General features: G+C 41.6%; 3 protein-coding genes across 4 annotated transcripts; all 3 read left to right on the forward strand.

Moving 5' to 3' along the window:
• Nucleotides 1-498: 498 nt before the first annotated feature.
• On the forward strand, nt 499-6,208 carry tedc2 (tubulin epsilon and delta complex 2; the record flags this gene model as incomplete). 2 transcript variants are annotated; one of them, XM_083930884.1, is made up of 10 exons in its annotated part: nt 499-602; nt 1,918-1,979; nt 2,258-2,506; nt 2,618-2,852; nt 3,249-3,302; nt 3,399-3,477; nt 3,690-3,816; nt 4,264-4,359; nt 5,653-5,849; nt 5,995-6,208. In XM_083930884.1, 10 exons carry the CDS (start codon nt 499-501, stop codon nt 6,142-6,144), a joined length of 1,353 nt encoding a protein of 450 aa, XP_083787010.1. In that variant the 3' UTR covers nt 6,145-6,208. The 2 variants fall into 2 exon arrangements, with proteins under 2 accessions (XP_083787010.1, XP_083787009.1); XM_083930883.1 differs by having other exon boundaries at nt 2,258-2,852.
• A 4,645-nt stretch (nt 6,209-10,853) lies between these two features.
• Nucleotides 10,854-14,158, forward strand: LOC310960145 (uncharacterized protein). The gene is made up of 2 exons (XM_083931764.1): nt 10,854-10,917; nt 11,047-14,158. Exon 2 carries the CDS (start codon nt 11,092-11,094, stop codon nt 11,479-11,481), a length of 390 nt encoding a protein of 129 aa, XP_083787890.1. The 5' UTR covers nt 10,854-10,917; nt 11,047-11,091; the 3' UTR covers nt 11,482-14,158.
• Nucleotides 14,159-18,217: 4,059 nt separating this feature from the next.
• On the forward strand, nt 18,218-27,417 carry ccnf (cyclin F; the record flags this gene model as incomplete). Its single annotated transcript, XM_083931250.1, has 18 exons — nt 18,218-18,244; nt 19,127-19,181; nt 20,017-20,168; nt 20,343-20,449; nt 20,533-20,600; nt 20,744-20,940; nt 21,231-21,284; nt 21,550-21,654; nt 21,907-21,984; nt 22,339-22,484; nt 22,836-23,000; nt 23,200-23,323; nt 23,436-23,616; nt 23,739-23,826; nt 25,296-25,395; nt 25,521-25,654; nt 26,115-26,293; nt 26,647-27,417. 18 exons carry the CDS (start codon nt 18,218-18,220, stop codon nt 27,105-27,107), a joined length of 2,421 nt encoding a protein of 806 aa, XP_083787376.1. The 3' UTR covers nt 27,108-27,417.
• Between the last annotated feature and the right edge of the window lie 278 nt (nt 27,418-27,695).

Below are 27,695 nucleotides of genomic sequence, written 5' to 3' on the forward strand. Positions count from 1 at the left end.
AGCTATACTCTATACGTCTGTTGCTTTAAAAAAAAGTTTTATTCAATTATCTATCAGGGAAAGGGATTTGAAAAGTGACTTAATGGGGTAACATGAGGGGGCAGCCTCCCTGGTAACCACGACACTTCTCGCGAGAAATGAAAACTTCCCGAGATTAAGCTTTTAGTTACAAAGTTGTTCTTCGTGTTTATTAACGTTAGTTTGAACAATACATATTGTTTGCTGCTATGTCAGACGAGGGTCGTGACGGGGAGACTCATTTGACTTTAGTCATCTTCACATCGCTTCACCCTCTGACTGTTTGTTTGCTTTTTTTTTTCACCAAGCACGGAGATGTGACTTCCGCATCCGCTACGTTTTCTATTTCGCGGGTCAGCACGAAAAAGCCAGCGCGTATTGCTTTTGATGGGAAGTAAAAACACAGTTGGTTAATAGTTTCTTACGTGTGGTCAAGGGCAGAACATTAAAGTCACCACAGTGCGACATCCAGACAGAAGCATGTCCCTGCTGTTCATGGTGGAGCAGGCTATCAAGTCATGTCAAGCTGAACAATCCGAGATTAACGACCGTATTCAGCTCTACAGAGAACTATTACAGACCGTGTAAGTAATGTTACTGTACATATTTAGTCATTAACCATCAGTACTCACGATTAGACTCATTTACATGACATGATGACACTACCAAGCAATCATGTGAAAGAAAATTATTTATATATTGTGTGTAATCTTGGTATGTACGTTGGCATGTGTATGCAAAATACATAATAGATGCAGTTGTTTTTATGTGCAGTTTGTGTCTCACAGAAGTTATAGAGATGGAAAATAATTTTGAACATGTGACTGGTCGCTGTCAAAACCAATTGCTCTAATATTCCAATTATATTATAAGTTGTTGCCAAAGTTTGTATAAATTGAACAACTGTTCTGTGGAGGTACTATCTGGCGCTGTGGCTTAGATGGTTAAAGCGCCTGTCTAGTAAACAGGAGATCCTGGGTTCGAATCCCAGCAGTGCCTTTTCCAGTACCCCTAAGCCCCACATTCACCTTTGAAGCAGTACAGGGAACAGATCTAATGCTAAATAAACAAGAAATACTGTAGTAAAAGTAATACTAGGAATATGAGGATAATGTTGACATATTATGCATACGCAAATGATGGCCAATAACAAGGATATGCCTTAATGTAAAGCCAGATATATGTCAGGGGTATTATTATTATTATTACATATATTCACCTCGGAGCACTAAAACGTTTATTTTTTAACGTTATAATGGCCAGCTCAATATGTAAATTGATCATGGCAGATAAACTTTAATAACTGCATAATTACTGCTTATATTATATGTTTATGTTCATTTAAAAAAATGTATCTGCAGACATATTTTCACATATTTTTATCTTTCACAAATCACTATAGGCTTTAAAATTCCATTGGGGATCAGTGTAAAACAGCATGTATCGTTAGTAGTTAGTAGTAACGATAGAAATCTTTTATTTTTATTAACAGAAAAGTATCAAAACGGCAAGTTTCATACAGAACTTCAACTTGGAATTTGCCTATTCACACCGAAAGTCACATTTTTAACTAATTTACAAATAATATTTATCATTATTTACAATCATATTGCAGTAATGCACATAGGCCTACACCATATATGCAGCAACTTGTTATTATTATTAATGCGTATATTTCTATATGTTTATTCTTATTTGCATTTACTTTATATTACTTATTTAATTTACCTGTTTACTTGTACTTTTATGATGCACACTGCTGAACAGCTGCTTAACAGATTTTAATTGTTCTAAGTACAATGGAAATCAAGCTCTAGTCGATATTATTGTTGCCTAAGTTTGCTTGCTTGTGTTCTTGGTTATTTTGAGTGTGTAGTCACATGAAGTCTTTTCCCGCAGAACACCACAACCAAAGACAGGCTCTGATGAGTCTGAGCGTGGAGATGATGCTGCTGCTACAGGTATTTAAAAAAAAAAAGAATTGTTTGTTTGTCAGGTTCAATGCTCATTCGTCAATAGAAAAAATGAACTGAGTTGACTTTAAAGGAAAATTTGCATCAAAAAAAAGGTTAAATAATTAGTTTATTTTAGAAAGTCAGCTTAATGTAGCTAGAGGTGAGAGAGATGAGAGCAGTCATGTGTGAATGTTATGACTGTGCCTGGTTTAAATAATCAGATACTTTCAGGTTAAATAGTTAAATAACTACCCAGTAACCACACGTTTGCATGCTGTTCACAGACACAGTTACCTCACCAGGGGAGAAAGAAGATATGGAATTGCTCGAGCAAGCTCTGGAGAAAGCCCTTCGGGTTCGCACGGGCACAGCATCTCCGAAAAACGCCTCAAGCAAACACTCTGAACCTCGAAAGGAACCCGGCACCACAGCTGTCGCATCCAAAGAGCAGGCAGCTGCTAAAGGAAATCAGACGACCAGCAGATCAACTTCTAAATCAGACATTTTTGACAGAAAAGACCACAAAAGGCCTGGTACGTCAGCGTCCGCCACACTGGGCTCAAAATCTTCAGCTAGCTACCATTCTGAACAGTGCAAAACCACAATTAATAGAAACATAATCCAGAACTGTCCTGTCTCTTCAGCTGGGATTTCACATCACCAGGCGGCTAGGAAATCACAGCAGGCTGTCTCAGCGTCCGGCTCTCTGAATTGGGGTCAGTTACACACCTCAACCCTCCATTCTAAAAACAAGACTATTAGGAGCCACGTGTTGAGTGGAAATGACCTGGGCAAAGCTGCGGCTATCTCCACTTCTATAAGTAACACAGTTTCACATACAGAGGAGTCTGGAGCTCACAGTTTACTCCGACAAGATGGGTACGTTTTTACACAACTGCATGTTCTCCCCGTGTCTGCGTGGGTTTTCTCCGGGTACTCCGGTTTCCTCCCACAGTCCAAAGACATGCATGTCTTAGGTTAATTGATGAGTCTAAAATTGCCCGTAGGTGTGAATGGTTGTCTGTCTCTGTACGTCTCTATGTGCCCTGTGATAGACTGGCGTCCTGTCCAGGGTGTACCCCGCCTTACGCCCGATGTCAGCTGGGATCGGCTCCAGCACCCCCGCGACCCCGACCCCGGGATAAGCGGTTGAAGATGAATGAATGAATGAATGGACTATGAAAAAACACACTTAGTCATTTACAGTCGGAAGGGGGTGAACATTAGTTTTGCTGTGCTATTATAATCATTCTGTTTGCCTTTGCTTCATGGCAGGAAAGCTTCAGATCAGACCGTAAAATGGAAATCTCTAAGGGGCAAGCAAAAAAGGTAGCCAAAATCTGCCTATCAATATAGTAAACGTTTTACAACTGATTCCACAGTTTTTGTTTGGGCACTAAGTTTCCCTCTCCACATTATCTTTAGGTTATGGGAAAAAGTCGTTGCCCTACAAAGGAAACCTGTGCCTGGGAAGAGTCACTTCACGGAGAGAATGAGAGCTATGGTAAGCTTTTTCTAGTGAAGCCTGTCACAATGGACTGGGAAGCCTCATATGTTTTCCCTATTATATTGTATAATGTTGAGTTTGGAAATATACTCTTGTGTCACAGTTGGTTAGATTTCCACTGATTTCCACTGCCCGGCTATAAGAAGTTAGCAGAGTATATTTATGCACAAGTCCCTGTGTCCTTGACCCCGTCTTTCTGACCCCTCTAGTTCCCTAAGGACTGGCCATGTGGTTGTCCAGATCAGACCAGGGCTCTGGTTGACAGACTGACCCACCAAGGTCATGATCTCACCCAACACGGCAAGATAAAGATGCCAGAAGCAGCCACAGAGCTGGGTAAAAGCCTCATCACATGACACATGCAAACATACAAAATTAGGAGCGGAGAAATGAAGGCAATTGATGACGCAAGAATGTGGGTGAGCAAATGATAATTTTGGAAGAAACTGCACAGGGAGTTGGCAGCATGTGACTTTCTTAGTGCTATTTAGATTGCTATATCAGTAAAAAGGCTCTGCCAATCATGCCCAGGACCATGTAATGAGCAGTGGAGATATTTAACAAGAGCACAGACTACAAACATGAGACTAATTATAGCTGCGCAGCTGTGAGTTGGGGCCGGGAAAGAAGAAGAAAGGAAGAGCTACCTGGAGCATTTTTAATTCTGAAATTAAGACTTCCTTTAAAAGTAATGTCTCCTAATCCACACAGCAAAGCTCTACCATCTCATGTAATAATGTTGCTGATGATTTTTTTTGTGTGTGTGTGTGTATTATTATACAGGTGGTAAGGCAAATAAGTATGATTCCTGTCTGACATTTGAAAGGTTCCCGATGACAGCAGCACAGCTCCAGAACTTTGCACACCAAGTGAAACAAGGTAGGAAAATGATCTTGTTTCACCACAACATAATCTTCCCTTTCAAGCCACATGTTCCATTATAAAACAGTAGGTAACTTTTTCAAAAAATTAACTTCTTGTCACGTTTCCAAGCTGTAACTTTATCCTGACAGAAGTACACAATCTGCGAAAACGCATGCGGCAGTAGTGGCCGTCTACGACTCACATACAGTTCCTATTGTTACAGACCTCGTTTCCCCCTCAGCCCCTGTCTTGCACTCTCATTTTTTCTTGGATTCACCGACAGCTCCAGATATTTAGCCTGGCACCAGCGAGCAGCTCTGCTTGCGTTTTTTGAACAATTCTTACATTGGAAAATCAGAGCTAAAGTCCTGTAGTTGGTACTTGCCAGTAGGAGAACTACGAGGAGGCAGAAATTCATGATTTTGTCACATATCGTCTGTATAATGTACTACTATCAGGAATAATTACCATTTCAGCAAAGACTCATTTTGTATAAAAGGTCCAAACTGCAGCTTTAAAAGCTTTGCATGTCAACCTGAAAGAAGAAAATACATCATTAAAATGACTCCACAGCACAGACTTGCATGATTAAGAGGACATTGGTTGAGAAATCATGACCCTGTGTGTGAATTATCCTGCCTGACTGTCAGGGTATCACTCACTCAGTGCCTACTGTATGTAACATGGTATCATTTCCATTAGCTTGAACGATGCTGTTATAATGGAGCTGAATGCCCAGAGATTTTCCATTCACACCACTCAAATGACCGTGTCACCTTCAGGGAGGGAGTTTTGTTTATGTTTAGCAGTTATAGCTCCAGTGCAGCGCAAGTGTGTTGCTAAAGCCAGCGCGAGAGAGAAGTTTCCAGTAATTTCTAGCTCCCTGCTTAGCCCACACACCTCCATCTTGGGTTGTGAGCATACGTATCCAATCTAGGATCTCACATCCAGTAAGTATTTTATTTTGCAGAGTTTTATTTTCGAGAGAGGGATTAATCGTTTATTGCATTTTAATAGCATTTGAAAAATGATTGTGGTGAATGTGGCGTGCTAACGAGCTAATGCAGCAGCTCCATCTTGGCGTATGGAAAATGAAAACAGAGCCGCAGTGAAACCTCAGTGCCAGATCAGTACTTTCCTTGGCCTCGACAGATCCCCCTCCCTGTGACGGTGGAGTTTTAAAGCTGTCTATCCTGACGTGGCTAGGCAAGGGCCTAGCTATTTAAAGCTGAGGCAGCACAGCAGAAAAACGTTTTAGGGTACGGTTGCTCACGCTCACACTCTAAAAATAACCGTATTTTCCGTCAGAGTGGGAAGCATGGGATCGATGGAGGCCAGAGGGAGGTTGTCTTTGCCCCGCCGGGGCAAATGGTGAGTGGGGAGAAGATGGGATGATTGCACCCCTGCCCCTGACTGTAACCTACACGACAGAGGCGGAACTCAGAGAGCTGGAGAGGCTGAGGATGAGGGTGGCACTGCTGCAACGGGAGATTCACCTAGAGCAGGTAAGGGTTGCACACTTTAAGCACCTGGCAAAATAACAGTTCATCAAATATCTAATTGTGCTAATCGATAGTGTGTTCTGTTCTGAGTAGTAATCGATACCTTCTGAGAAATAATGTGCTGACAGTTTCTTCTTCTATGCGACAGGCTCTGTTGGACACTCTGTCCCCTCAGCTTTTGTCTATAGTTCCTGGGCCCGGATGTCCCGACCTCAGTGTGCTCAGAGACATGTACTCCTTGCTGAGTGAAGGAGGGGAGCGTTTCCCTGCCATAGTCCTGGACTCTGAGCCTGACTGACAAAAAAGCATATTATACTGAGTTAGTCTACCAGTTTACAAAATACTCTGTCCACCTCCTCTTTACACACAAGAAAAATAAAATATTACCTGACTTAGTAGTATAACGCAATCCAATGCAACAACAGTTGAATCATCCCCCTATGTCACTGTCAATAACACTGGAACATAACGTTCACAAATATAAAAATGAATTGCAAGACCATTATATTGGATTGCTATAGGCTGAGCAGGTGTACCTAATAAAGTTTTAATTCTGTGTATATTCGTCCTTGAATCAAGAAGGTGATTATTGTGAAGAATCTGTTTTTTTTTTAAGTGTGCTGTTTATTCAGTGTCTGAATTAGTGTTTTATGATTGTGGTTGCTTATCATTTGTATCTTTACCGTTGATTCTGGCTGTGAAGTGCTGTAGTTATAATATTGTCTTGAGATGCACCGACCAGATACTGATGTCGGATATCGGGCCGATACTGACTCAGATACCTGGATCGGTTATTGGTGACAATGGGGCGAATCCATTCAATTAATTTCTGTTTATAAACTATTAACAGGAATTTTTACTTCCTGTTTATGTTTTGACCATTTCTGTGCTACATTTAAAAGGTTTATACTTGAATTGTAATTCATATTAATGTTGAAGATGTGCTTATGTATGATTTATTATTTTAATAATAAATAAGTCTCTATTTATTTGTTATATTTTCTTATACCAAATTAGGAAATCGATGTTTCAGTGAAACCTGCTATTGTTACTGAAAAAGTCAGATCGGGGCCCCTAATTTTATTTTGTTTTCAGATAATCTGATTGTTTTTAAATTGTTTATTTAGCCTTAGAAATCAGAGAATATTCTCAAACCTTCAATTTATCTAAAAATATTGAATATCACCATATATCTAATTCCCATTTGTCTTCTCATAAATATTTCAATTTTAACAGTGTGGGGTTTATTTTTCTAATAGTTTAATGCTATTTCCTTGTTTACATTATATTTTGATTTTGGTTGTGTAATTGTACTCAAATAATACCTAGAATATTGTGTAATGGAAAAACTTAACCCTATAGGTCAATGATGGTGCATTTCCAACACTATCTGTACCAGCAGGTGGCACTCAGCTTGCAGAAGAAGTGACCGTAGAACACAATAACAGGTGACCAATGTTAATCGAGTATTTACTGTTGCATCAACAGCAATCGGTAAATTGCCAGTTGGATTCAGTCAGTGACCTAGAATTGCATGTGGAAAAAAGACTACTTTTCATTAAAATCTAACAAGTCATTTTTTTAATTTACTTACCAGTGTTCTGCATCTCTGTGGACCTGCTGTTCTGTGGATTTAAGTGATTTCAAGAAACAATGGAGGCTCTTCATTTTAATCCTGTCTTTCACTGAAAGCAGCAGAGGCGCCATGACTTCAGGCTCATTCTCCATGTGTTCCAGTTTCTTCCTACTGTCTGGCAAATGGGAAGAGCTCATAGGGTGAATTATTGTATTTGTTAGTGTATATCAGTTGACTGTGAACCCCCAGTACTCATAATCTTGCATACATTAAATGAAATGTAACACGTAAAGTGCCAATGATGTGAGTGTTATCTGAGAAAATAGAAAATTGTGTTTTTGACCCCCACAAAAATGTTATGTGTGGGCGTACATGTGAATGTCTTTGAGACCTTTCAAAGGCTTGTGCCCACAAATGACATGTGGATGGCAGGGGCTGTGCCAGACTGGGCAACAGGTGGCGCTGGGTTCACGCAGAAGTACGTGGGTGTTTGAGCCCCTGCTGCACCAACCCCTCAAATACACACAAACGCAGGGACGTGCACATGCACACTCAAAGCCGGCTGAGTCACAAAGAAATCGGGGGGGCCTGTGGTTCTGTGCATGCTGCGAGCTGGAAATGGTTTGCTTCCCTGAGGAGAGGGAGTGTGTCTTAAACGACAGGAGCGCAGTGACACGGGCAACTGCTCCCGGTTTAAATCATAAATACAGTCACACATGTTCGCAAGATGTCTGTTCCAGCACCATAAGTGTCACCACTCATGGATTGCCAAGATATTAGTAAGGGACTGTGTAAAATGTGTTGTGTGGCTTCTTGTCCGCCCATCTTGGATCAGTGTATGTGAAAAGAAGTAAAGCCGGAGGCAGATAAGCATCCTTGAGATCACGTCAACACAGGTCCCAGAGGGAGTGGCGCCTACGCAACTCAGCCTTCCTGTGACCTGCATACATCAGCTGCCGCTTGGCTCTTGCTGTCACCAGCGGAGCTCTTCCACTCCCACTAGCATCGCCGGGCCCTGCCCAGGTTGACCATGTCTCACGGGTTTGTCCCATTTTTTTTCTCACGGCTCTGTTTCCCACATAATGGAAGATCTCGCTCAATTGTATTTTCCATGGATGAAGCTTAATTTTATTTCCAATGTTGGCACTGCTGTATGCCACACTACTCTCACACAGAAAGGGGCAGAGTTGAATAGTCTCGTCTTTGTTGCACACATTCTTTCCTACTTCACTATATTCACCCTGTTCATTTTCACTTTTTTTTAGCCTTAGTTCACTGCAGTGCTGGAGTCCAAGTATAAATCCACAGAAACCGAACAGTGCTACCAAGAATCCACTTCTCTCCTTTGAAAGCCCATTGAGCATCTCTTTTCTCCTGCACCCTGCCCTTCACAAACACATTCCTCACTTCCCCTCTTTTACTTCCCTTTTGCTTATCTACAGCTCTGTTGCAGAGTGAGCTACAGCGGAGATTCTTAAGTCAGTGTGGTCATCAGTTAGGCTGCATTAGAGTTCATTATTTGATTTCCCCCGCCATTCAGCCGGTCTAAGCCAGCTTCTTCCGTCAAGTTGAATTTCTATGTCAGGGGCAAAGAAGACAGTGTTTAAAATAAGGAGTAGTTGTCCTGTTCATACAGAGGCATGTTTGGCATTTATATGAAAGTATAAGGTATCTCTTAATATTATAATGTGTGCATTTTGGCCATTAAAGGTCCCATGTTATGCTAATATTCAGGGTCATACTTTTATTTTGGGTTTCTATTGGAAAATGTTCAAAAAAATGCACTATTTTGCTCATACCGTATCTGAATATATTTGTATTCACCCTCTGTCTGAAACTTTCCATTTTAGCGCCTGTCTCTTTAAGCTCCCATCCTGAAAAAGTCAAGTCTGCTCTGATTGGTTAGCATTTTCTGGTCTTGTGCACCATCACTGCAGCCGGGGAATGACTATAACAGCACTGTAGCAGCACTTTCTACTTATACATACTAGGTAAGTCTAGAAAGGTAGAAGGTAGTAAGTCTAGAAAACTTTTTTAAAGGCACAGTTGAATACTGTGTGCATTTCTCTGTGGAGTGAACATTTTGATACTTTTAAGTATTTATATAGCACCTTGTCCTGCTTAATAATGAAAAAAGACATGAAAATCTCACTTTTTACGAAACCTTTAAAGAACAAGAATGCTTTTTATCTAATTGGGGAGAAGCTTGTTGCTAAGATGACATCATACCAGTGTTTAACAGATGCAGAGATTTTTCTTTTGTCCTCATATGTCTTCTATTTAGACACTCAAAATGTCATAGACTTTGTTTGTTTTGGTTTTTTTTTGGGGGGGGGGGGTGTTATGCCTGCACAGCTTCAAGAAATGACTTCTTACATCTATAGTGACTTAAAATATATGCATATATATATTTTGGAACATAGCTTTCACGCATATCAAAGAGGACACATGCATCCTTAAATACACTCAAAACCACATTTTGCTTCCCCTAAAGTTGTAGGTTATGGCACGCATGAATTCCATTCATTAAACAAATAACCATAATAAATATTAAGTTCACAGTTAATAAAAGAAAATCCAGCAATGCCTGATTAAAACATAGACATACACATGTATCCTTCTGATGTGGAGGAGTGACATAAGCAAGTTTAGGAGAAGAGAGCGGTCTGGATTGAATTTCTTTTTATGGAAGAGAGAGAGATGGAGACAGAGAGAGAAAGAGAGATCCTGGGGGATTAACTACTACGAGGTTGTCTTCCATGCAGATAGGACCGGCACCCGCAGTGTGTGGGTGGGAAAGCAGTGGAGGCTGCCTGTGTTTTTCATGAGTGTATTTCTGTCACGTGTCTGCATGCTCATTAAGGATATTTACACTAGCACTATAGAAGCATTGTATCTTTGATGTCCTCCTTAAAATCAATGTCTTCATGTGTATGCATGCATGTAAAGGGAGGAGTGTGTGGGTGGTCATAGGATTTCTGTTTGCTGTCCACATGTGGTGGCGATTGGAACTTCATTACTATATACTTGCAATATGGAGGTAGTGCATTTGTGGTGTGGGTAAAATGGGAAAAAGTAACTTTCCAATCTGAGATGATGAGGGATTCCCCTTTCTCCTGTGATCTCCAGTCAGGAGTAGGCTTCTATATTCCTCATGGGAGGCTTTTACACTGCAGGAAAACAACAAAAAAAGACTGCAATTGATAGGCAGTGATGGGGAGACGAAGAAAAGAGGGAGCAGTCAACTCCTCTACCCTCCCCCTTCCTGTACTCCGTCAACCCCTATTCTCCCTGCTTCAATGTTTGACGTCACACAAAAGAAGACCAATCGGCGCTCTTGTACTTCCCTGTTTTTCTTCCCTAGCCCCTCCCCTTCCCATGGTCCCTTATATATCCCCCACCACTACATTCAGCAGAGTGTACAATGTGCTGCCAGAGATCCAGCAGGCAGTATACAGAGAAACAGCACGAGAGGGAGGGAGAGAAGGGGAAAGTGTGAGTGGATTTCAGCAACTGACTTAGAAGCCTTCATCTGACACGTTCCAGTCGTTTCTCTGGTCTCATATAGACCTCCTTTCTCTCTTCTTCTTTTCTGCCTTTATCTATTTCTTCCTGTTTCTCCAGGCCGGAGCTGACTGTGAACAGGATCCAAGAGGCCACGCCGTCAGGATGGGCTGTACAACGGGCCACCTGGCTTGCCAAACCCAGCCCCAGACCAATACGGGGCAGGAGGCTCAATCCCTGGAGGCTGGTGGTGCAAAAGTCCCTGAGGTGCTCTCCTCTCTCGAGCGTCTGTCCCAGGCCACTGGGGGCATGGAGAAGTCCTGGTACCGCTGCATCTTTCCTTTTGGAATAATCTCTCTTGTGATCGGTGTAGCAGGAACCGGGGTGACCTACACCTATAATGACCTGCCTCAGACTAAAGTGGTCTCAGTGGTGCTACTTATCATGGGTCTTTTGCTGTTGCTGATGGCTACCGCCTGTTGGACTGCCCACAAGAAGAAGAGAAGGAAAAAGAAGGAGGGAGGCTCGTTCACCTCTGAGCAGTGTCCCCTGTGAAGCACATGGGGAAAAACAGTGGTAAGAACTTGAAAGCAGAGACATACCCAGGTCTGGGAGCTCAAGGGTTTACCTAAAGAAGCCGCCACTTCACCTTCTCCCAGTGCCATATCCCCTCTATTCTTTATCACAGAGTTTGGCACAGCTCATACCGGAGATAACTTGAGCTGAGAAATCATAGGAAGTGGAAAGACTGATAGATGGGACACTGAGTATCTGTTTAGTCTGTAAAGTTTGGACCATTTTGAATTGGCAAAGAAGGAACACGCTCTTTTATCATCAGACAGCAGGTGTCCAGTGTCAAAACAACCTCAGAGGAGACACACACAAATATGCATTGCACACTACATGCATATTTACACGCACGGATACATGGCCCTCGCACTCCTCACTCACATATGCATCAGCAGTCACAGTCGGAGCTCACACAGACACCCAACACGCTATGCAGAGCTGCTGCCGGAGTCAACGCTGGCGTCACTAGGCACGTCAGTCACAGCATTCCTCTTGCCAGGACAGGTGACTCTCCAAGAGGCCAGGAGTAGGCCAAAGACACCTGATACCCAGCCAGAAGAGCAGAGCACCCGCGTCAGTGTCCAGCGTCATTCACTCGTCCTGTGACACCGCAGCAATGTGTTGGGGGCTTTTTTTACGCAATGGGAGAGTGGAACTTGAGTCCAGGAGGATCTTAGTGGCATCTGTGTGGACGATGAGTTGGAGAGGGCAGAGGACCTGCTGGGGAAGTGGAAGGTGTTTGTGTATGCTCAAATAAAGATGCTGGGGAACTGAAAGATCTTCACTACTATAATTGCACATATAGCCATGCCCACGCCAAGCAAGAGAAACTTCTAGTTAAGCAACATACTCTGAAAAGGCCTTTTGTAGCTTCAGCTTCATCTTATAAATAAGTGGGGTACTGACTTTCTCGCCCTCAATGTCAATGTGCGAGCATTTAGGCCAAGCCTAGTGTCTTCGTGGGGCACCTCAACCCCACACAGGGCAAGCCAGGATTATTGAAGGACACTACCCGAGGGGACATGCCACTGCAGGGACACTTTGACTGATCCTACTCCCCTAGGGCCCCTCCCTCTTGGTGCCTTAAGCAAGCACTCATGGAAAAAGGCTCTGTCACATTCCCCCATTTCCGTATGAAGCCCTAAGAATTCTCCCCCTAGTTCTCTCTCTCTCTTTCTCTCTCTCCCTCTCAGTTTACCCCATCTCTTCATCCACCCCATGTGCCTTCCTCCATCCTACATCCCTGGTTTCTGACTTGATCCAGTTAATTTCCCTATTGTGATATAGCCCAGTAGGAAGTGTGTTCAGCCTTTCCAACCCCAGTCCACTGACATTTTTCTGTGCCAAAGAAAGTAGATTATTCTCTCATAGTGGAAAGAATAGAAAGTAATTGCTTGAGAGTGAGTGACAAATCACTCTGTCAGTCGGAAAATTTGGTACAAGGTGTTTTTCAAGTTAATACGGCTAATGTTTGTGCTCCACGTAACTCTGGGGTTTCCCTTTCATAAACTTCTCTCAGAGAGAATAGCTGTGCTAAGCTCCACTTCTGTGACTACACAGGGCTTTCTGTTGGCGTGTGGTCTCACAGGATGAGACACACAATGTTGTTTTATTCTCGTCTTAAATATCCTCATTTCTTTCAGTGAATGTAATATAGGATGGAAAATACAAATTGTGGAAGTAGAAAGAGAAACATACAGAATGTAGTCCAGCCCGTTTGTCTACATGTGAAGGACTGATGTACGAGCGCTCCTTTAATTACCCTTGAGAACTATCATTGATCATGTTGCATCGATTGTGGCTACCAGATTAGTGACGCCCGTTGCTGAGTAAAATGTGTCTATGCATCCAGAGGTAGCAGTTAACACACAATGCCAAAGACCATCGTGGAGGCCAGCTGCTTCAATTGACATGCAATCGATTAGTCTTTTCTCACATTTTTTGTGGTTCAGTGTGCATGTAGATGTTTTGTTGCAAACTGATTGTCAGCCAAACTGTTGAGAAGGAAGAGAAGAAAGGGGTAAAAAGGAGGTAATGGCAGAAGACAAAAGCTGAACCTGGGAAGTAATTCCTTTCAGCTTTATGTGGGAGTGGGCAGCTTTCACTGCGGTTAGATGGGGATCAGCCATCCTAAACAGAGCAGTTTTATTCTGAGGGGATAAAATGCGTAACTGGCAGCAGCAGTGAAAATACCAAGGTAAACGGAGTGTAGTAAGTCTTCTCTGAACCTTTATGTAGTGACAAAAAATAAGACTAACATAGATCAGTCTGTATGCACATGCACCTCTATACTGTATGACCATATCAGCTCTTACTCTCTTTCAAGTTAAAGGAAATGCCCATAAAGCATATTTACAAGTGTTTTCTTCTTTAGCTCAGTGCAATGTAGTACATTGTGATTGCATACTTGTATGTGCTGATTGTCAAGCGATGTTGTTACAGTATGTTGACAATACAAATAGATGGCAGGTGACCAGAATTTGTTTCATAGAGACGTGAAGTGATTTCCCTTCTGCCTTCTGAAAAAATTAAAGGGAAAATCTACCTCTCTCTGCTGCGGGGGAAACAAGTCCCTTACCCAGTAGACAGCCATGCTGTCTGCCAATGCTGTTCGTCACTCCAGCAAGTGACTCAAAACATGTGTTTGTGTGCCCTCTGATATCTGGTGCTGTATATATTTGACACTTTTATATTTCTACTGTATATTTCTACTAATACGTACATTTTAATTGTTGTACTAAATAAATGTCATGTGAACACATTGGTTTGTGAGGTTGTAGTTTGTAGCTTGAAGTTGAACGTATGCATTATTAAATATAACTTTGTGTTAAAGGGGAACTACACCAATTTTTTAAATTCTTTCATGTTATTCCTATGGTTTAAGAAAGCCCAAAAAATATTAGTTGACATGAACAACTCTCACCCAAATCCCAAAACTAGACTAATTAGAAACATTAGTTCTGTGGGGGTATAATAATTTTTATTTATTTTTTAAACTGTGGGTACATAAAATCAGTCTCCAATTCGTTGTCTATGGAGCAACTTTCATCTCTGGTTTTTGGTTTTGAGAGCAATGGCTCATGTTAAAAAATCTTCATTGAGCTTTCCTAGGCCGTGGAGATAATTTATTGGAATTCTTTGCTTTCAGAGATTATTCAGAATAATCCAAAGAGGTAGAGACTTGATCGATCTGGAAACACCTCTGGACAGATGTAGAGTGGACACTGAGGAGACAATGGATTAACACTTTTGACTATATTGAACAGTTTGCACATTCGACTGTAAGCCTCACCTCAGCTTCCCCTGTGCTTTAAATTTTGATGCAGTAGACACATTGCCGTGTGCTGCCCTGCCAGCTTGCATGACTTGGTCGTATTCCCAGAGGTGCATGTGATCCTTTGGTTGTTAGTAAAACAGACTAGACAGTATCGAGCAGAATAAATTACACCCCCTACTGGTAAATTATAATACAGGCAAACTATCCTCACAGTTACAAACATATTCTGCGTGTTATGAACATACAGGCCTGTGCAAGTGAGACTTCTTCAGTTCACAAGGAGTTTATTTTGTATTTTATCAAAGGGGACATAATTCACCCTCTGTCTGAAACGCTTTGTTTTACCTTCTGTCTGTTTAAGCCCCCCTCCCGAAAAACCCAGTCCTCTGATTGGTTTGTATTTCCAGGTCTTTCACATCTGCACTCTCAGGTGTCTCTGTACCAACAGTGCAGCCAGGGAATTACTGTAACGGCCCTGTAGCGGCACATTCTTCCTATAGTTGTGACATTACAACTGTCCAGAAGTCCTGCCGCCTCGATATAAAGCACAGTTTGCATTGAGTGTTTTGATACATTCACAGTATTTATATAACACTGCAATCTATTTTATAATTATAAAAAGAAGACATGGAAATCTCAATTCTTACATAATGGGATCTTTAAGTATGGGCACATTTTATCATTCAGTGGTAAGTGTGCTGGGAAATGCTGGTGGGTGTGGAGGGAGCAGTGTTTAGGTCTGGATAAAGGGTGGAGAGGCCAAAGTGCAGATGGAATGGAAGTGGTCAGTTGGATTGCCGGGGTCAGCACAGATTACAGGAAACCAGATGGGAGCAACTCATCCGCCTCTCAATCTCCAGAACTTGGCTTGGAACCCAAGCATTCAGCTTTCTTTGGCTTTTATCATTCTTTGAGTTATACAAAACTGACATCAGTTTAAGAAAATGTAATACCAGAAAAACAGGCAGCAGATGCCTGATGACTTTGTTTATATTACATTTGAATTCCTGATCAACATCATCTGCGCAAAAGACTGTCTGTGTATTTAATTAGTCACTGCCTACTGTTGGCTCCAGATGATATTTTGTGGCGGGATAGAGTTACATTTAAATTCTGATTCCGATATTACGACAGCTGTTCTGGAGACAGGTGTGGGTGGCCAGACAGTCATATTAAATTTGACTGACAAAATTGAATTAAAAGACACTGTCTCAGTGCAGGTATTGTAATAGAAACAAATGTGATGAGAAGCTACTGAATCACATCGGAGACTTGAGAGTGGAAGAACATAACACTGTCATAACACTGAACCCTGATTCTTTTTTGATTATTCTCGGATGAGCATGAATAGGAGATTACTAACTAGTTACTACTATTACTACTAGGCTAATTACCAACAGACGAAGATAAATTGCAGTGTTTTCGTTTTACCTATGCATGAGTCACCCATACTTCGCATTTTTTCTTTGCCCTGTCTTTCTTTTTGCCTAAAAAATTTAGTGATTCAGTCCACAAATTTTTTTTTTTTTTGTTAAATTGTGATCTTTTCTGCATTCCATTAATTAATACTTTGCTGCACCAGGGCAGCTTTTATGAAGATATGAAGTCACTGTACTCCTACCTATCAGATCAACACACAAGTGCTCCCTGTGGGAGGCAGCAGCTTTCAAATGACATGTCTTTTCAGAGCAATTGTGCAAGAAATAACAAATGCTTAGGGAACTTGGACCCCACTGTGTTGTGAGTACATTGCGCATAGTTGTATTACTATAATTATTTTCAATTTAACTGAAATGCACCAACTGATCCCTTTTCCCTAGCTATTACTGGTCACTTTGTGCTTTACTGAGAAAATGGTTGGAGTTTCTATGGAAACAGGAACGGCATCCAATTGAGGATGTCACAGCCTCTGCCCTGTCTGAGGTCGTTTGTCTACAAGATCATTTGATCATATAACACCTCCAGTAAATGCAGCAAGACTTACAGGCTGCAGAAATAGCAGAAATGTGTTTTCTTTATTCACTGTCACACATGTGTAGTTCATATTTATAGAAGAGTGACAGATACAGATTCAACACAATGTAATTCTGAATTACCTTGCCCTATTGGAGTCAGGAGCTATAATCAACACCTCTATTCTTTTAAAGACAGATATTGAGTGGTATATGTAATGTTGGTTTGAAGGGATTAGATGAGGTGCAGATCAATAGTGAGGCTGAAAGGAACAAATGATTACTACTGGTAGTGTCCTCTGTTTCTTTATGACCCTGTTCAAAAGACAAGCAATGAAGAGGACAATATCCAGCCAAGAATAGTCTATTTATTGATAATGGAGATCCAAAACTATTGTTATAATCATCCTGTCATTTCCGTAATTTGCTCAGGCAGCTACTTCAGAGGCCTTACCAATCTGTTGCTTTTTTGTTTACAGCTCTGCTCTGTCACACGCACATTTTGATGAATTGATACCTTTTAAGTGTGTGTGTGTGTGTGTGTGTGTGTGTGTGTGTGTGTGTGTGTGTGTCTGCGCGTGCGTGTGTGCAAATACACAAGGCAGACGATTTCACGATTTCTTATTGGGCACTATTACAAGGAATAATCTTGTTTGCTCCACCAACATTTTCATTCTTTGTGCCTTACCTTTGACTCACACCTATAACCGCATCATAACAATTGAATAAAAACTTCCTCCTAGCCTATAGCTTTTGGCAAATGCTAAATGTCCATTTGGCATGATATGTTATTATTTGTCCTCCTTTGTCTGCTTCTGTCTGACAACTCAAATCTGACAGCAGAAAGGCACAGAGGTCAAGTCCTCTGTAATGGGAGTTTGGGGGATTTTTCCTGTCTTATTCAGTCATTTCTTTAAAACGAAATATCTTAAAATGTAAATTAAATTGATAAGAAGTTGTTGCTACAGTTGCTATATCTCAGTGTGCCCAGGACAGACACAAGAGCTGGTGTTCAAATCACTTTTTCTGCTTGTTGTGGTAATTGAGCAGAACACCGCCATCTGGGGCCCAAGATCATAGTCGCAACAACAAAATATAATTCCACCATTCAGGTTGCCATGTTCGTAAGACTGGGCCCAGTAGCCTACAGGAGACTGGACTCTGTTTAAGCCAGTTTGAAACCATCCTCACTGGCAAATCGCACCATAAAAACCAAGTTTCTGTTAGCCGTTATGGCTAAGTAAACATGAAAGTTAGCTTACCGATCAAGGAGAAACGTAGCCATTTCGGTGTGTGTTTTAATGCTGTTGAACTCCTTTATCTCAGTTTACCTAGTGAACGCTTGGCCTATATTTATTCTTGTTTTTCCCCTCTCCAGTCACTCAGCTAGTGGGACAAATAACACAGCTGCAGGAATGGCAAACTCCATTTCACCCAGTGCCAGCCTACAGTAACGTTAACTGTGCCAGTGAACAACCCTAGCAACCCTGCAATGCCGGACACTATCGGCTGGTACAATGTAAACAGAACGTGACAGAAAGTCATTGTCAAAACTATTGTCAAAAAAAATCATTCCAAACTAAATATATTTCTTATGGAAAAGCAATACTTTCATTCTGTACCCCTCAAAACGCCCCGTGGGTGTATTACACTTTTTTTTTTAATGAAGATTCTACAAATTCAGCCTTTAAAATGTACATTAAATTGATAGGAAGTTATTGTTTTTTCGACCAACAGTTGCTTTCTCTCAGTGTGCCCAGGACAGACACAAGACCTGGTGTTCAAATTATATTTGCTGCTTGTTGTGGTAAATAACCCGGTAGCCTACCCGAATAAAAAAGAAATGGTGCGCCTGTCCCTTTAAACGGGGTACCTTTAAACTGCATTTCTTGTTTCACTACATTTCCCACAACCTCGAGTAAATAGGTGGGTCTGCTGACGTTCTTCATAATCAGGTCAACCAATCACATACATCGACTGTCGAGCGCGTAGTTCGAAATGGCGTCACGTTGTCCAATGCGCTTCTGACATTTTACAGTTTATAAAATCGAGCCAATCGGTGCTACCGTTCTAGACGTTGGCCAATCAAGGGAACACTATGTAGCGATTGGGCGTCACCACGTTCGACCAATCAGATTGAATGCTTGGAGTTTAAACGGTGAGCGCGGGCGGTCCTAGAGTAGCTTTGGGGGCGGGTCCAACAAGTGAGGACGCGTGCTTGAATTTGAATTTAAGGCAAGAGCTAACAACTTGTTAGTAAACTTATTAGTGAACTAACAGTACTACAGCACAACAGAAGTAACCGCAACACGGTATACCCTATCTTCTGGTGAATTAGTTTGTAAGTTTGCAATAGTATCTAGTATTGCTGTAACGTTTAAATCGCTGCTCGGTGCTGTAGCTACAGGCATCGCCGTTCGAGGAGACATCACAGTACTTTGCAATGAAAGCGGGCGGTAAGTAACGTTAAGTCAACTTAAATGAGCTCTGACTACCAGACATGACTTCATTTTAAAGAGAGCGTTTGTGAACTTTAAATTCTTGCAGTTTGACAGTTACCAGTGGTTACTGTTAGCTCCTAACTTAGCTTAACCGGGGGTAACGTTAGCCGTGGACTCCTCCTGTAACTTACTGTACTTTCAAATGAGCTACGTTAATGTAGGTATTATTGATATGAAAACGTTTATCTTCATGGCATAGAACGACTTTGTGGTTATTATAAACGATAATATTATCAGGTAAACCTCATGAAACCTAATCGTAACTTGTTAGTTGCATTTGAAGCGCAGGACAGGAGGGAAATTTGGGCGCTCACTTGGTTTTGCCTTCGCTCTGTCTGATGTTCATCTCACCCTCGTTAGATAGCTGTTAATGCTTACAACACGTATTTATATGATGATGTTTGCTTACTTTGATACTTTTTTTAGGGAACCATCTTTCTACGGATTCAAATATTTCCGCATTCAAACAGAGGGTTTGCCTAGAGAGACCACCCGGAGATGCCTTACTAACTTGGGCGTTTTGAATATAGAGCCATAAGCTTCATCTTGGTGTGCTTGACTATCAGCTGCTAGTCTGCTCTTAGTGATGTGGAGATATTTGTCTGGCATTAATGTGAGAATCAGTTTGTGAGCTTTGCACTTGGATGTGAAATGCTTTTGGTGATTGTGTGTGCACTTCAAATGTGTTTAACATTATGCTGTTTATTTAACTGAATGAGAACCATGCTTAATGATTGGACACGTATTTATATGAAGTGTCTAACTTTTGAACTGCCCTTTCTGTCAATAGTCCACTGCCGTTGTTCAAAATGCTACTCGGTTCCGGCACGGAAGCGGGTCCGTAAGCGAACTCCAACCCTCACCTTGCTGTCTCTGCCTGAGGAGGTCCTCCTCTGTGTGCTCCAGTGCCTCTCTGCTGAGGACCTGCTGTCTGTCAGAGCAGTGAGTAAACATACTGTACACACTGTAACACTACTACACAACTTCTCATGTTTATGTGCCATGTTAGTCCAGATTTGTTTTGGCTTGGGTCATCTTGTGACCGCTGGATTTGATAGGTCAGATGTCTCTTTTCATTGATGGACTAATGGCTAATTATCTTGACTGCTGTTCCAGGTTCACTCCCAGTTGCGGGACATTGTTGACAACCACTCCAGTATATGGGCCAGGGTCAGTTTCAGGGATACCTGGCCATCCCCCAACACCTTATGGCTGTTTGAAAGGTACAATCCCTCATGTCAAAAACAACTAATGTATTGTTTTTCTTCTATATTACTTTTTCCTTAAAACCTCTCTCTCTTTTCAGAGCTGCTGAGAAAGGGAATTTTGAAGCTGCCGTGAAGTTAGGGATTGCTTATTTGTACAATGAAGGACGTAAGTTAAACACTAAACAACTATCCTTCTACAGCATACTGATTTAAATCAAGTTCATATAGAAGCGTGTGCCATAAAACCCTCCTAGATAATTTTTACACATGGTTATAGCTCCTCACTTGTGCTTTATTTCTCTCTATCAGCGTTGTTGAGCGATGAGGGCCGGGCGGATGTATGTGGTCGCAAGGCCTCCCACTTCTTCAGCCTGGCAGAGAGCCTGCACTCTCCCACGACGGATCCCTTCATCTGGGTGTTTATCCGTCCACCGTGGTCTCCCACCGGCAGCTGCTGCAAGGCCGTGGTGTTCGACCGTCTCAAGGCAGAGTGTGACAACAACGCGGTAGGTTTTGACTACTAAAAACTGACAATGAGCAGTAATAAGCACTGATAAAGGTCAGCGGCAATGACAATATGAATAATTTTAATGCACTAGCAAAATCAACAGGATTCCTACTCTCCTCACAACAGCCATGTTCATTCTTGGCTTAAATTCACAGAAAAATGTACTTTGCATTCATGAATACATGGATGATCTCATTCGTGTCAGAAATGTAATAATGCAGTGCAGAAATAAGGGAGATGATGCAGATTATTTCAAGTGTTCATCTAATTATATTTCTCTTTCTGCAGGAGAAGAGAGGACCCCTGTTGCACTGCTTGGCCAGAGTTTTGCAGCTGTTTGAAGTGAGTGTGAAAACGAGACTCTGTCTGGGTGTGGTTAGCCCAGTTTCTATTAGCCTCTAATCAAGTGTATAGCTTTCTGTTTTTGATTCTTCTTACTCAGAGCCCTGATGTGCTTTGTTTAAATTGTTTGTTGTTCAGCATCAAGACTTTTATGTGTAGACAAGACAATGTTCAACCACTTTCTTGGCATCTAGGAACAGAACATTTGGTCAGTTTTCTTTTTAAGATCTCTCATTCACATCTAGAACCGTGTTATATTTTCCAGGGCGATGAACGACGCTCAGATGCCATAACTATGTTGGAGGAATCATCGCAGGCTGGCTGTCTACAGAGCTCCTACCTGTTGTGGGAACACAACCGGAAAGCAGCTGTGAGTCTGAATCTCTCGAGAGTTATTCATGGACACATTGAACTTATTGATTTAGGCTACTGTGCAGATTCTCATGTCAGACTGTAACACTGGCACATTTAGTTTATACTGTACTTCATGCATGAGCTCAAATTGCTAAAAAATTTAAAGATGAACACTATTTTATTGCTTGTCCCAAAAATATTTAGCAAGTATATTTATTGAGAAATGAGGACAAACAATAATTCTTGTTTTTTTGTATTTGAATTTCAGATGGCAGATCCAGGCAGGTACCTTCAGTATATCCGAACCCTTAGGGACTATGCTGGCAAAGGATGCTGGGAGGCACAGGTGTGTGTGATCGAAGACAGAAAATTGCATTATATTGATACTGCAGTTGATTTATTGTGTTCATGTGCATTTTCAGTCTTTTCCATGGCTTCTTTGTCTTTACTTGCCCTCAGTCTTTCAGTGTAATGATACAAAAGACAGTAAAAGGGTGTCTTCTGACAGCCTTTAATTTTTCATGTTTTTGTTTCATTTCTCTTTTTCATTACCAACTGCTCCATTTATCCAGAGTGGGATGTTCTTGAACGTACTGGCAATTGCACCTTAATGTTGTCTTTTTAGTATGATCCCATTCAACAAACCATTTTAAGAAAGCCATTCTGAAACATTTATTGACATTGTCTTTTCTTTGATCAGCTCTCTCTGGCTAAAGTGTGCAGCAGTGGGAATCCGCTTGGTCTGGAGTCAAAAGCCTGCTCTGACTTGGTTGCTCAGCTTTTCAGTTCCACTAACCCGGCATCAAGACACTGCATCCTGGGACAAGGCATTAAGGACACCATGAGGTAGACAGGAACAGAAATGCTACAGTGATATTAATGGCATGATTATAGTCTGGTGAATATTCTCTTTCGAGACAATTGGATATTCCTGTTAGTCATTGCGATGATTCACTGTGTTTTGATTGTCTTGGGTTTCTTTAATGACATTACTAAAGAGCAGGTGAAACAGAACACGATTACAGATTTCTCAAATAATACATTTAAAGTTTTTCCCTGTACACTGTAATGCACTACATTTAGGTTATTTCATTTATTTTTTTTAAAACTTTATTAGATGTTTTTGATCAATCATCCCTTTTAAAAAAAATTTTTTTTTTTTTAAATCTGTGTCCCTGTGTCTTTCTGCCTGTCCAGGTACATACTTGTGGACTGGCTTGTGGAGGTGACCACCATGAAGGATTTCTCCAGCTTGACGCTGCATGTGACAGTGGGTTGTGTGGACCGCTACTTGGCCCTGCGATCTGTCCCCAAGGCTCGACTCCAGTTATTGGGAATCGCCTGCATGGTAGTTTGTACACGGTGAGAATGCACACATGCATGCTCTGAGATGTTGATATGCTTTGCTTTTATGGTGATTGTTGTTATACAGTTGCATTCTGTTTCATGGATTATGTAGGGGACACTAGCTTTGAGTTTGGAGGATTTTAGGCAGGTATTTGTTTTGAATAACAACATATTAGTTGTAGATTAAAATTCCTTTTTGTTCTTTTCATTTCAGCTATATCAGTAAGGAAATCCTGACCATACGTGAAGCTGTCTGGCTCACAGACAACACCTACAAATACGAGGACCTGGTTCGCATGATGGGGGAGGTTGTCTCTGTGCTAGAGGGAAAGATCAGGGTGAGTACAAAACATATCCTTATGTAGAGTATCTAAGTGCCAATAAAATGTGTTTTTTGTGGGAATTTGAACATTTCAAATGTAAAGAACAATTCCATGCACTTTCCCTCAGAGCCCCACACTGCTGGACTATGGAAAAGTGCTGCTGTCTCTGCTTCCTCTGGAGAGGCGGACCACCCACCTATTCAGCTACATTTGCGAGCTGTCGCTGCTCTACTCTGCGCTCGCCACGCCGCCACCTTCCAAACTGGCCTGCGCTGCACTCCTACTTACGCGGTCACTACATCACTATGGTAATACCACTCTCTGATACAGACACATGTACAAAACGCCTGTTTGACAAGCATGGTAGAGCTCAGTTGAGTGTTAAGTTTATGCTCATTTTGACTTATGTGCACTCTTTCCCTCTCTGCAGCTCCCCCTTGGCCCAGCCAGTTAGTTGACTACACAGGCTTCTCCAAGCAAGACCTTGCCTCCCTTTCTGTGCTGCTCTATGTCAAGTGGTAAGCTTCTCACAGTGTGTGTGTTTTGACTCGACTGGTAGCCAAGCAATTTGTTTCGCTCATGATCCTCCTTCTCTATCATCTAGTCTGTCAGGAGGTTACATTCAGCACACCCAAGTATTTTCTTTTGCCTTAGTTAAAATCAAGTGAAGATCAGTTCTCATAAGAATTACATTGGTGACCTTAGAAGAGAGAAAGAGCAAATATACAAAGTCCACCTAACCTTAAAAAGCATATAAAAATACATGCCATACAAAGGACTTGTGTGGCGGGGCCTTGTGGTAGATGAATGCAAAACGACTTGGAATCAGGAATGGTAGTGTTTGCAAAACAAATAATGTATGAAATGCTAGAGTAGTGGCTGTGCTTTTAGGCAGCTAAACAATAGCTTCTTGATTGTAATTTGTTAGGCTCATTTTGGACAAGTTCCAAGTAAAGAAGTGAGAGGACCTCAAAATCCCCTGCACTGCTGGCTGAGTTTCTCGTGTTGCAAATTTCCGCAACAAATAGAATAATAAAACGTGTCTGACTTTATGTGCAAAATGTGTGTAGTTTAATCTGATTTAAAAAACATGAAAAATACTTTTTGTTCAAAGGCCTCAAAGCTCTCCTTTCGTTATAGAAATGGTAATTTTTATAAACAAAATAAACTTTTCATTATTTTGAATAAGTGCTGTTTGTTTGTCATCTGCCCACCTGTAGCTACCTATCTGATTAGCCAGAGAAGCAAACAACACAGGTTCTGATTGGCACATTGTGTTTCTCGGTTGATTACTCGAATGCAGCACAGCTCTTCTTTCCTTAACAACAGGGGAAGAAAGATGATGCTAATGAGCTAGAAGTATTAATAAAACAACTGAACAAGTGTTCTTCTGTGATGTGAGCATGGTTTAACCCTTTTCAATTGTGAGCCTTAAAACAAGTCCAAAATCAATTCAACTGTTTTTTACCTTCTCAGGAGTGCATATATTTTAAGACCTGAAAATGTAAAACTATCCAGCATTGAAGCGATAAAACTGGTCCCAAAATGTAAACATCATTTATGGATCAGAAAACGTCATCATGCTTTCCTCCATGGGAAGAGATAACAAGAATTGATTGGTGACGTGTAGCCTGTTTTTAGCATGCTCGTATAGCCACATTGATTAGATGTAGGATTGTCTGGTAACCAGGAAAATGGATGGCCATTAAGGTATTACAGAAAACATGAAGCCCAGAAAGAGCGGCAGTCATAAGAGACAGTAGGGTGTGTGTGTGTGAGACCATCAGTGAGTCACCAACTGAGTCAGAAACGTGCCTCAGGGTGAGTCATTTTGATAGGTGAGCATTGTATCGACAAACTGTAATTCTCAAATGGACAACTAACAAGATTTGTCCCCAAGAGTTGATTATAGTGATGCACCAACCAAAGTGGATCAAACTCAGTCATTTTTTCTTGTTTGTGTTTCCCACTCGCTCTCTCTCCTCAGTTTCAGTCAAGACGTTCCCAAAGATTACAGGCATGTGTCTCTTACTGGCGTTAAGCAACGCTTTGAAGATGAGGTCTACCAGAACATTAGCAAAGAAAAGGTACTTTATAAAAAAGATGTACTGCAAGTATAGGAATACAAAACAAACGTTTCTGATTTGTAGCAGTGTGTCTCTAAATGGTTCTCTGAAACGAGTCATTGATGTTATTTCATGGTTCCCACAAGGTGATGGATTTTAAAGAGCTGTGTCAGATCCTGGAAATTCCTGAGGTGGAGCCTCAGATGGAGCCTCCCAGTCCTACTGGTCAACCAGCAGACATCCACGCCTTTCTAGCCTCTCCATCCAGCACCAACAAGAGGTAAACCAGTTGCCATAACACAACTTCATTTCAGCACATTGGGGTGATATTTTAAACCGTAAATGTTTTAAGAAAAAGGTAAATATAGACCAAATATTGATGCATATACTATGAAGACTTCATGCATAATGCAATATAACCTGCTGGCCCCTACAAAATGTTGTGAGCACCATTATCTTTTTCTTTATTGTGAAGTCCTGCAGTCAGCACTCGGCATGGCTTTCTAATGGAACTGGGCCGTGTTGAAAGACACGCAAAGAATTCAGTTATGAGAACAACTCTGTAACTTACTAACATCAAAATGACCACAACCTCCCACCTCTCTCACATTAGGTAGTTCTCATTGTTGCTCAGTCTCCTGCGCTCACTAACAACCATCTTGCACAGAAGGTGTTTGTTTTTGCCATCTGTGCCTAACTCTGGTGTCTCACCGAAACACATTTATCCATTTTCTCCCAAGGAGACGAGATGACGCCATGCAGGCCCACAGAGCCAGCTTTGTGGCAACGCCCACAGCAGAGCTGTCCAATCAGGAGGAGACGCTTCTGGGCAACATTCTGGACTGGAGCTTGGACACTTCTTGTTCTGGTTACGAGGGGGACCGGGAGGAGGAGAGCGAGGGAGAGAAAGACGGAGATTGTGAGTGTTAAGAAAAAGAAGGGAAAAGGGGCTGGGCATTTATTGCATTGTGGTTACTGGTAGAGTCTCAAAGGTGTTTCTCTGTAATGCATATAAAAGAAATAATCCATATATAGAAGAGAACAGTGCATGAGTCAGTCTCTCAGTAGGACATTTGTGACTAGAGATGACGCAGCAGTTGCAACGTCCAGCATAATAAACCAGCACATAAATTTAGGCATACTATGCAAGCTTACTGTCAAACCAACAAATGTGGATGGATGATAGTAGCTGTACAGAGTGTGTTAGGGTCTGTAGTTTGTGTAAACGCTGCCCCAAATGATTAATTGTTATAAACTCTTCTCTTTCAATAGCTTCCATGATATCCATCAAGCTGCACTCATTGACTGACGCAGACAAAAGCCTAGAGCACTGCAGAGCCTTGTCCAGCGATGAAGACAGCTTCTCTGAAGCAGAAAGAGAGGGGAGCAAGGATTGCCAAGACCAGGAGTCCATCTCCTTCTCTACAGACCTTCACAGTTCAGGCTACTCCTCTGTCCAGAGTGTAAGCCCTTCATCCACATGCTCCTCCTCCTCCCTCATGCCTTGCACATTCAAGACCTTTGCCACTTCCCTTGGCGCAGCCTCTGCCAGCGCCCAGCCAGGCTTCCGCCTTTTGGTGCCGATGCAGAGGCCTCGGGGCACCTCCAGCAAACAAGTGAAGAGGAAGAACTCAGCGGCTCATAGTGGAGGTGAGGTGGAAAGGGAAGAAGAAGAAGAAGAGGAAGAGAACGGAGATGAGTACTCTGCCAATGCAGGTTTTCTGAGCCTATAGACAGTGGTTGTTCGACAGGCTGTTCCGTTATTATCCTCCAGCACTTTTCTTTAGTTCTCAATGCTGTTCCTCACTCGTTAGTCTGCACTGAGCCGTCAATTGCCAGAAGATCAAGAGACTTTTAGCTTAAGGGAAAACAAATGAATGACCTAGAAACTTGACTTTCTACATTACATTTCATTTACATGTTTACAGGCAATAAAATACCTCCCATAGGCCAAGACTCACAGTCAGCTCTGAAACCACTGGAACATGACTTGACTTTCCTCAGGACTATTTCTGTTGTTTTACAGTTTTCTACAACAACCTGTCTCCGATTGCGTTAGATAGTTGTAAAAGAAATGAAACCTCATGGACTTGTTTTGGGCGGAAAATGTTTATTGTTAAAGTCATGTGGAAAATCATAAACAAAGCTCATGATATTGTGATTGTTTTGGTTATCATAGTTTCTGATATGCACTGTCTGTACAAGACTATCTTGTATTTGGTGAATGTCATCAATAGGTGAGTACTATCATTTAGTTGATGGAAATGTCTGCATCTAAAGCCTAAAAAATATATTTTATGAATTCCTCTTGTTCTACTTGT

The sequence above is a fragment of the Echiichthys vipera genome (genome assembly GCF_963691815.1).
Source record: "Echiichthys vipera genome assembly, chromosome: 17".
Lineage (NCBI taxonomy): Eukaryota > Metazoa > Chordata > Actinopteri > Perciformes > Trachinidae > Echiichthys > Echiichthys vipera.

Coding starts and splice junctions, on each gene's coding strand:
- LOC310960145 (XM_083931764.1), top strand. CDS start 11,092: ATGGGCTGTACAACGGGCCACCTGGCTTGCCAAACCCAGCCCCAGACC.